The 9,823-nt window shown below is 61.3% G+C and overlaps 1 protein-coding gene across 1 annotated transcript; it reads right to left on the bottom strand.

The window, feature by feature from the left end:
* Positions 1–3,440: 3,440 nt before the first annotated feature.
* Positions 3,441–8,682, bottom strand: OPRL1 (opioid related nociceptin receptor 1). The gene is made up of 3 exons (XM_037059848.1): positions 8,435–8,682; positions 4,706–5,061; positions 3,441–4,634 (listed from the first exon to the last, which is right to left on the bottom strand). Exons 1-3 carry the CDS (start codon positions 8,656–8,658, stop codon positions 4,111–4,113), a joined length of 1,104 nt encoding a protein of 367 aa, XP_036915743.1. The 5' UTR covers positions 8,659–8,682; the 3' UTR covers positions 3,441–4,110.
* Between the last annotated feature and the right edge of the window lie 1,141 nt (positions 8,683–9,823).

Below are 9,823 nucleotides of genomic sequence, written 5' to 3'. Positions count from 1 at the left end.
GCCAAAGCCGTTTTCGACTCACCGGGGCGGAACCCTGAACCAACACACATGGGCAGCGAGGACAGGGTGGGCATCGCCGGCTCCGCCACTGTCACTGCCAGTCACTGCCGGGCACTCAGGTCCACGGAGCTGCCTCGGAGCCAGCCCCCACCGAGACCATGTCCTTTCCCTCGCATTGAAAGGAGTCGTTTCTAAGGGGTTTGGAGAGAGAAATGTGCTGGCCCTCCTGGGCAGCCGGAGACCCCGTCTGGTCGCCAGGGATGGCCTGAAAGAAGAGCCCAGAGTGGCAGAAGGGCAGAGCCCAGCACATGTGTGCACACACTGACCCAGGCATGCACTCCCACACGCACATGCGCACACACAGGGCCTCATGCACACGAGTGCCCAGCACAGACACCCTCCCCTCCAGAGACGGCGGTGGTCAGCCCCTTCCAGCCTGACCCCGAGGTACCCTCCCGGTGCCCTCCCAATGCCTCCTGCATTGTCCCCTCAGCCCCAGGCTCCTCTCCACCCTCAAGAGACCCTGGACCGGCCCCTCTGCCATTCCAGGTGTGGGGCTTGACCACGCGGCTGCCCCTGCCCACTGGGCGGGAACCCCAGGGAGGCCCCCCAGGGGCATCTGTCCCCAGTTGGCTGGCAGCCGAGACTCCAGCTCACATCTCCCAACAACCACCTCACTGCCTTTCTGTCCTCAGGGATGCTGGCATCCGTCACTGCCCTCCATGTCACATCAGGCTGTCCGTGCCTCACGTTCTGTGCTGGCGACCTCCCCCTCCACACTGGGGTGGCACTAGCTCCAGTCCCCAAAGGCCACCTACTGCAGCCATGACACCTCTGTCCACCTTCTACCCAGCAGCCAGGGTGACATGTCACTCCCAAAGCATCCACACCTGCCCCCAAGATGGAGCCCCAGTGCAGTCCCCTCCCCTTGCTGTGGGGTTGGGGGCTGTGGTGAGGCTGCCCTTGGGCCTCATCCCACGGGAACTCCCGGCTCTCCCACCAGCCTCGCTCCCTCCCCCGGCTCCCCTCCTCAGAAGCACTGCTCAGAGGCCACCTCCTGGGAAGCCTGCAGTGACCCCCATCAGGGTTGGCCCAACACAGACCAGGCTCCCAGTGACAAACATCAAGTCCAGAGTAGAACTCCTTGGGGGAAGGGACCCACTAGTGCCTGACTCTTCTGAGTTCCCAGACCACCAGGCCTGGGGCTCCGCCACTGGGCCCCCCTTTGGGAGCATCTTGCTTAGTTTTCAGGGAGGACGCTGAGGGGCCTGGGCTGGGGTCACAGATGTGGCCCCCCCCCTCACCCCCACGCCCTGTCCTTGCCCCACTGCAGCAGTGCTCAGTGCTGGCCACAGGGGGTCAGCGTTGGGCTGCACTGTGCAGAGCCGGCCCAGGGGGAGCTAGAGGGGACCACCCAGCTGCGCTGCTGGGTTTTGTCATTAAAATGTGCATATTGTTGCTGTTTTAGACATCGCTGTTGCACACTTAATAGACTACAGCATAGAGGAAACATGCACAGGGAAACCAGGAAACTCCGCTTCACTGTGAAACTGGCTTCTCTGGACCAGCCCCACCCCCAGCCCCAGTCTCAGAGCTGCGCCTGCCCCAGGCTGCGGGTCAGGAACCTGAGGGTGGCTTCCGGGAGGTTCTTGAGGGCTGAAGCTCCACTCCAGGCCCCTCGCAGGCGGTGGGCCGCAGCCCACAGCTCCTCCACTCGCCGACACTCTACAGAGCCCCTTGGGTGTCTCGGGCAGGCGTGGGCACCAGGGTGAACTGCGGATGCAGCCTCATCTCTTCATCGGAAGCAAGTCTCTAAGTGCATCCCATACTCTGGCTGTGTCCCCTTTTTAAACCCTCAGCTGGTCAGTGCAGACAGACAATCGGTGCCTGGGCAGCAGGGGTGGGGGGGTCACGGCCTCCGGGCACCCACACCGGAGCCCCCTCTGCCCCTCTGCCCCAGCTCCTGAGTGCCCTTCGTGCTGCCAAGTGGCGATTCTTCCTAAACTTCCTCTTGATGCTAAATACCGTGGGCCCTGGCTGGTGTGGCTCAGTGGGTTGAGCGCTGGCCCTGCAAACCAAAGGGTTGCTGGTTCGATTCCCAGTCAGGACACATGCCTGGGTTGCAGGCCAGGTCCCCAGTAGGGGGTGAGTGAGAGACAACCACACATGGATGCTTCTCTCCCTCTCTTTCTCCCTCCCTTCCTCTCTCTCTAAAAATAAAGTCTCTTAAAAAAACAAAACTACACCATCATGGGGCCCATCTGCCTGTGACCAAGCACTCCGGCCCAAGGTCAGCCTCACCCTCTGCTAGCGTCACCTGTCCCCTCTGCTAGCGTCACCTGTGGGAGGGCCAGCCTGGGCAAAATGGGGCCCCACAGAAGCCACACCCACGGGGGGAGCACCGCACACCTGGGACCCACAGGGGCACCTCCTGCAGGAGCACGATGCCGCGGCTGTTGTGTAGGAAGGGGATGCTACTTGAACTTCTGTTGAATAGAAGGAACAGCCCCCAACACAAACCAGTCGGTGCACCCCTTACCAAAGCTGGAGCCTCGGGCGGTGGGGGGGGACCTTCCACTACGGACAGAGCGGGCGGGCGAGCAGCCAGAGCAGGGGGGAGGTCCACACGGCCATCCTGAAGGAGGTGCCTGATGGCCTGCCCAGCAGGAGCCCAAGACACTGCTGAGGGCAGGGGCCTGTGGGTGGGAGCGGGTCACCGTGGGCCCTGGAGACAGGCTCAGGCTGGCCTCGAGCAGGGCGGAGCTGTCACACGCACACAGACATGCAGGTGGGCAGGCACAAGGTCGCACGTCCTTCAGTCTCCGTAGGAAAGCGCCGCAGCCCTGGCGGCTGCCCCCAGGACCAGTCCCACTGGGCCTGGCTCCGGAAGCGGGAGCCAGCCAGTCAGTGCTTCCTGTTCCTCCAGGTGCCCGAGGTCAGCTGGCCAAGGGCTGCGGCTTGGCTCACAGGTGGAGATGGAGTCTTCAGTGCTGCAGGAGGGCTGTTTGCAAAGTCACCAAGCGGCAGCTTCCATTGGCTGACTTGGGGGGATGCTTCTCCGGTGACCACAGCAAGGAGACTCCACCCGCCAGTGTCCCCCAGCTCTGGCCAGCCTCACAGCCCTGCTCAGCAGGCCCGGCCAAGCCCCAGGCCTCACCCCAGGTCTGACACCAGAATCCAGATCCTCCTGGTTTGGTGCCTGAAGCCCGGGCCTCCCCCACGGACACCGGGAGGCTCAGGAATGAAGCAGGGGCTGAGTGTCTGCTGGTGCAGACCCAAACCTGTCCCCATCGCCACCTTGTCCAGGCCACCGAGATCCAAACAGGGCACAGGGTCCGGCCAGCAGCACAGCCGCTGACCTCTGAATTCAAGGAAAAGAAATGCTGTGAAGGAGGAGCCGTAGCAGAGCCCAGGGACCCCCAGGCGGGGCCCCAGCACCAAGCAATCAGGACGAGACACACAGGCCACAGACAGAGCAGCCTGCGGGGTCCCACAGTCCTGCTCCCACCCCTACTCCAGCTCCACGCCCTTGGATGGCCACATCTTGGGCACGATAGTTCAAGGTGCTGCTGGGCAAGAAGGCTCCCCAAAGGGAAGCGGAAGTCAGGGGACAATGAGGCTGCAGCAGCGAGTGGCTTGGGCAAGTCCGATCGGCAGCCGCAGCTCAGGGCGAGGCCCCAAAGAGATATCACAGGTTCCTTGCAGGCATGACACGGCACGGGGCACAGGGCTGAACACACACTGTCACACCTGCACATGTGTGCTCCCGGAGCAGGCAGGCACAGCAGATGGGAAGCCGTGGGATCCCGTGACTCGCGGGTATATTGGCTGAGCTCCAGCCAGGCTCACCCGCTGGTGAGTTCTCGCACATCCCCTCCCCGGCCTGGCACCAGGACGGGGGGTGTGACCGGGGTGTGGAGCAGCCTTCATGCTCTGACCTGTCCCATGATGTCACCAGGCCCACCAAGCCCTAGGGAAGCCCCCAGTGGCTGGCGACACTCAGGGCCCACGGGGTGCGTCAGCCTAGAGAGCAGTGACCTGGGTGAGCTCCGTGTTGGGCGTGGACGGGCTCTGCGGGCTGACGGGCACCATGGGCAGGTCCACGCCTAGTCATGCGGGCCGCGGCACGGCCTCGGACGTCTTGCAGGCGAGGGCCACGTCCTTGGCGATGCTGCGCACGCGGTCAGACACCGGCCCCTCCCGGCGCAGGGCGGACGTGCAGCAGAACTTACGGAAGCAGGCCTTGAAGTTCTCGTCCAGGAAGGCGTAGAGGACGGGGTTCAGGCAGCTATTGACATAGCCCAGGGCGGTGCAAAAACGCAGGACGGCCACCGCCGCCTCACTGCTCGGCTGGACTCCCAGCCCCTGGACCAGCACAAAGACCTGGACAGGCGTCCAGCAGCCCACGAACACGGCCACCACCACCAGCACCAGCCGCGTGATGCGGCGCAAGTTCCGGTCCTTCTCTCGAGAGCCCGAGAGCAGGCGGACGCCGCGCAGCCGCCGGATCATGAGGCTGTAGCAGACGGAGATGATCAGCACAGGGATGACGAAGGAGAAGAGGAAGATGCACACGGCAAACAGGGGGCCCCAGTAGTCCTGTGGGGCAGGGACCTCCACCAGGCACTCGATCTCTGTGGGCAGAGGGGCAAGGTCAGGGGGGGCCAGGGAGCACGGCCCGGGGAGGAGCGGCCCCCCGACTGACCTTCATCCTCCACCTGCGCTGAGCCCATGATGGCCACAGGAATGCCGACGACGGAGGCCAAGGCCCAGATGGCCACATTGACGGCCTGGGCCTTGCTGGACGTCCGGACATCCAGGGCACGGATGGGGTGGCAGATGGCGACGTACCGGTCCACGCTCATGGCGGTCAGCGTGAAGGTGCTGGTGAACATGTTGTAGTAGTCGATGGCAATGACAATCTTGCACAGGGCGTTCCCGAAGGGCCAGAAGCCCAGGAGCACGTCGGTGCCCTGGAAGGGCAGTGTCAGCAGGACCAAGGTGTCCGCCAGGGCCAGGTTAAAGATGTAGATGTTGGTGGCGGTCTTCATCTTGGTGTGTCTGCAGGGAGCACAGGGAGGGGACAAGCACGGCTTCACCTGGCTGCTGGCGGGGCCTGGGAGCCAAGCCACCAGGAGGAGCACCCACTCTGAGGCCTTTGCTGAAGGGCAGGCCCTGGGGCACATGGGAAAGGGCTCCTGGCCTCACGATGGGGCTGCTCTGGAGGAGGGGTGGGCACACACCAGCCGCTGCGAGGGGTGAAGGACTGGGGGCTGGAAAAGAGGGGCCTACCTCCGCCCTTCGAGTCCCCCCCCAAAGCCTTTCACAGATTAAAGGCTGTCCCTACACTGCTCTGTTCCCCCAGGGCCGTGGGTCGGTAGGAGCTGGTCACAGGCCTCCTGGGTCACGCTGACATTCCACCATCAGGTCAGGAGATGGTGCCAGTGATGGGGCAGGGGGCGCTGACCAGGTCTGATTGTGTCCAAGCACCGGGAACAGGCTGGGGTCACGGGTGCTTGTTCCATCGGTCCTTGTGGAGTTAAAGGGCCGGCTGTGACAGTTGTGGTGGAGGGTGGTGAGGGTGGTGAGGGTGGTGACGGTAGTGAGGGTGGTGAGGGTGGTGACGGTGGTGACGGTGGTGAGGGTGGTGACGGTGGTGGTGAGGATGGTGACGGTGGTGAGGGTGGTGAGGGTGGTGACAGTGGTGAGGGTGGTGATGGTGTTGGCAGCGGCAACACCAGGGGTGGGAATGTTCTGTGTTGGGCTCACTGCTATGAGGGTTAGTCTGCTTCTTCAAGGGGGTGGAGAACAAGACCCAAAGCCTTAATTACAACCCAGTAACAACAGCCATAGCGATGCTAGTGCCCCTGAGCCCAGCTCCTCGTGTGGACTTTATCATATTTAAGTTTCCCAAAGTGCTGCGGGGTTTTGCTTTTAAGATTTTATTTATTTATCTTTAGAGGGGAAGGGAAGGAGAGAAGGAGAGAAATATCAATGTATGGTTGCCTCTCGTGTGTCCCCTGCTGGGAACTGGCCTGCAACCCAGGCATGTGCCCTGACTGGGAATCGAACGATTGTTTGGTTCGCAGGTCCACACTCAATCCACTGAGAGATGCCAGCCAGGGCCCAAAGTGCTGTTTTGATCCCCACTCTATGCAGAGGGACATGCAAGGCCAGAGCTGGTAAACAGCAGAAGGTCAAGGAAACGAGAAAACCAGCAGAGAGAGAAAATTTGCCAAAGACACACATGGTCCAGCACTTTTACCCAGAACACAAAGAACTAACATTCAGTGGTGAGGAAGCAAACGACTGGGTGAGGAACGGGGCCAACACCTGAGCAGACCCTCGCCAAAGACGACACACAGGTGGCAAATGAGCGAACAAGAAGATGCACCCATCCCACGTCAGCAGGGACACGCAAACTAAATTCGACGCCACTGCACCCGTCAGAGCGGCCAGAACCCAGAGCACTGATGACACCCAGCACCGGGGACACTCAGACCCCACAGGTGGGGCGCAGGTGGGGCGCAGGTGGGGTGCAGGCAGGGCAGCCGCTGTGGAAGGCAGCTCAGTGGTTTCTTACAGAAGGAAACAGGCTCACGCGACCCAGCAACCACGCCCCTTGGTATTCACTGAAGGAGCTGGCAGCTCTGCTCGCAGAAAATCCTGCAGGCGGGCATTTATAGTAGTTTTATTCACAACCGCCAAACTTGGAAGCAACTAAGATGTCCTTCAGTGGGTGGATGGGCAAACCACGGTCCGTCCGGACAATAACACATTACTCAGCACTACAAAGAAATGAGCCATCAGCTCCCAAGAAGACACAGAGGAACTCAGATGCACTGGACTGAGCAAGAGACACCCACCCGAAAAGACCATACTCTATGACTCCAGCTCTGGGACATTCTGGGACAGGCTGAAGCATGGAGACAGTGAGAGGCCAGGGCTGGCCAGGGATGCAGGTGCGGGGCGGGGCCGATCAGGGGCACACAGGATTTTTAGGTGAAACTGCTCCACGTGACACCGTGATGGCGGACGCATGGTGTCATCCATTTCTCCAGGCCCACAGAACGTGCCACACCGAGAGCCACCCTGGTGTGGACTGTGGACCTGGGGTGGTGAACACGTGCCCAAATAGATTCATTAACTGTAAACCTTGTGCTGTTCTGGTGGGCCATCAGCAACAGGGAAGGCAGGGCGTGTGTGGAGGGGTGGGGGTGCGGGAATCTGTGCTTTCCTCTCAACTCCGCTGTGGCCCTGACACCACTCTACAAAGGTGAAGGCCTTTAAACAGAGACCAGCTTGGGCCCTGGCTGGTGTGGTCGAGTGGTTTGAGTGCCGGCCTGCAAACCAGAAGGTTCCCAGTTCGATTCCCGGTGAGGGCACGTGCCTGGGGTGTGGACCAGGTCCCTAGATGTAGGTGTCTGAGAGGCAATGGATCACTATGTCTTGTACATTGATGTTTCTCTTTCTCCCTCCCTTCCTCTCTCTCTAAAAGTAAATAAAATATTAAAAAATAAAAATGAAAATGAAAAGAGACTGGCTTGGGACTGGGGCCAGTATGGGGAAGGCGGGGCAGCTGCTGCCCTCATCACCTTGTCTGAGCTCGCACACTGCACACACCAACGCAACACCATGTACACGGGGGTGAACGCTCACAGGTCATGCATGCACTTGGTTACATGTACACCCATGTGCACACCCAGACATGTGCATGCACATTTACGTGTGTCTCCATACCAATGCACTGGTGTGGCTCCATACACGGGTACACACATCTACACACTTGCATTTTTGAGCATGTGTGAGAGCACATGTGTTGTGTGTGCACACAGATTACACTGTACTGTGCATGCTCACGGGCACACACTCACCTGTACAGGCATGTGTTCCTGTGTGTCTGTGCACACAGATTCACGTGTTCATGCATACATGTGTGTGCACACACGTTTTTGTGCATGTCCCCTCTGTGTCCCTCCACACTGTCCCCACACACTCTGCCCACACCAGCCCCCACACTGTCCCTCTGGTGCGTGGGGACCTCGCAGCCCAGATGTTAGAGCCACCCATGCCAGCCGTGAACAGGAGCCTGAGCCTGGACTGCTTCTTGGGGTCCCCATAGGGCCCGTACGAGCCTCCTGAAGCAGCCTGGCTGGGAGCCTGGCCCACAGCTCAGACCAGGGGGCATCCTCAGTCAGGAGTCAGGGTGACACTCTATTCATGAGGCACAGCAGGGCTGGGCCCATCCCCTCTCTCTCCCTGTAGTCTGATGCCCCCACCCTGAGGAGCTAAGAATTGGGGCCTCAGGACGAACCCCACCCCCTGACAGGACAACTGACTGCCTGCCCAACTTACCCAGAACAACCCCACCTCAGTTTCCCCTCTGCAGAGGCATGGGACTCACCCATCAGGGCTTCACCAGGGCCCAGCTTACCTGAGGATAACATACATGACAAGGCAGTTCCCCAGTAGCCCCCCGATGCACACGGCCAGGTAGAGCCCCACAATAGTGACCTTGAGCCCAAGGGGCAGGAAGGCACCATGGCTGACATTGAGCAGCAGGTCAGCAGGCAGCAGGCTGTGGTTGGGGCTGGAGAGGTTGTCCTGCAGGGCGCTGCCGTAGGCACCCCAGGGTGGGGTGGGGAAGAGACAGTCCATGCTGCCACCCTGAGTGCGCAGCCACTCAGCACCTGGGAGGGCATGGGACACGTGACCACAGTGCCCAACCCCCAGCCGAGGTCTCCAGGCTGGTGCATGGCCCTGGGGGAGCCCAGGGAACCAGAAACACCTGCACACACAGGGACACGTGGAGGCATGCAGACGTGACGTGCTCACAGGAGCACACAGTAAGCACATGTGCACACACAGAGAGCATTTGTGCACATGCAGGGACACACAGAGAACACGTGTGCATGTGCATAAGCACTCACAGAGCACGTGTGCACATGTAGGGGCCCACAGAGAGCATGTGTGCACATGCAGGGACACAGACCCCCACGTGGGATGTGTGGGTGCAGCCACATGCTGGAACATGTGTCCACCCACAGGCACTGGAGCACACGCAGCTGCCTGTGTGTTCACAGGCACAGGAACACATGCGTGTGCACACACACAGTTGCCCAGACCTGCCTGCACACACACACAGACACAAAAGGTGCCAAGACATGCCCAGAAATACCTGGGGTGCAGGGTACCAGGCAAGCGAGCTCAGCCTCCTCCTGCCCCTCCCTGCTAGCCGCAGGCTGGCTGCAGCTCACCCCCACACCTGCCCCCTACACACACAGCTCAGGCCTCACCTGGGTGGCTCCTGGGCAGCCGGGGCTGTGGAGACCCTAACCCAGGAGCAGAGCAGACTGGGAGCCCCTGCCCCACGCCAGCTCCGGGTCCGGATGGGTCTGCAGCAGGCGCGCGCAGTGGCAGCTGCTCCTCAGTAGACGCCAGACGAGACGCAGCAGCCTGGCGCACAGAGCGGGGGAGGGGCTCAGGCTGCAGCTCCGGAGGGGGAGGGGCCTTGTGGGTGGGAGGAGGGGCCGCAGGGGAGGGAGGTCACCAGGCCCCACCCTGGGTGGGACAGACACAAGGACCAGGGCACGTGGTGTGAGGTGAACCACAGACAGACTGAGACCCTCAGAGCCCAGAGACTGGCCCAGACACAGATGCAGGAATGCAGACCTGTGGACGGACACACGCAAGGACTCACAGGGGCTGGGGGACAGACACACGGGGACAGACACACAAGGACAGGACACAGAGAAATGGGGGATGCACAGGCAAACACAGCCTGGGACACGGACGTGGGGCAGTGTCACCCTCAGAGGTGGCC

Source organism: Sturnira hondurensis, unplaced genomic scaffold, assembly GCF_014824575.4.
Source record: "Sturnira hondurensis isolate 20B ecotype Veracruz unplaced genomic scaffold, ASM1482457v3 Scaffold0011378, whole genome shotgun sequence".
NCBI lineage: Eukaryota > Metazoa > Chordata > Mammalia > Chiroptera > Phyllostomidae > Sturnira > Sturnira hondurensis.
This window is presented reverse-complemented; position numbering and strand designations above follow the sequence as displayed.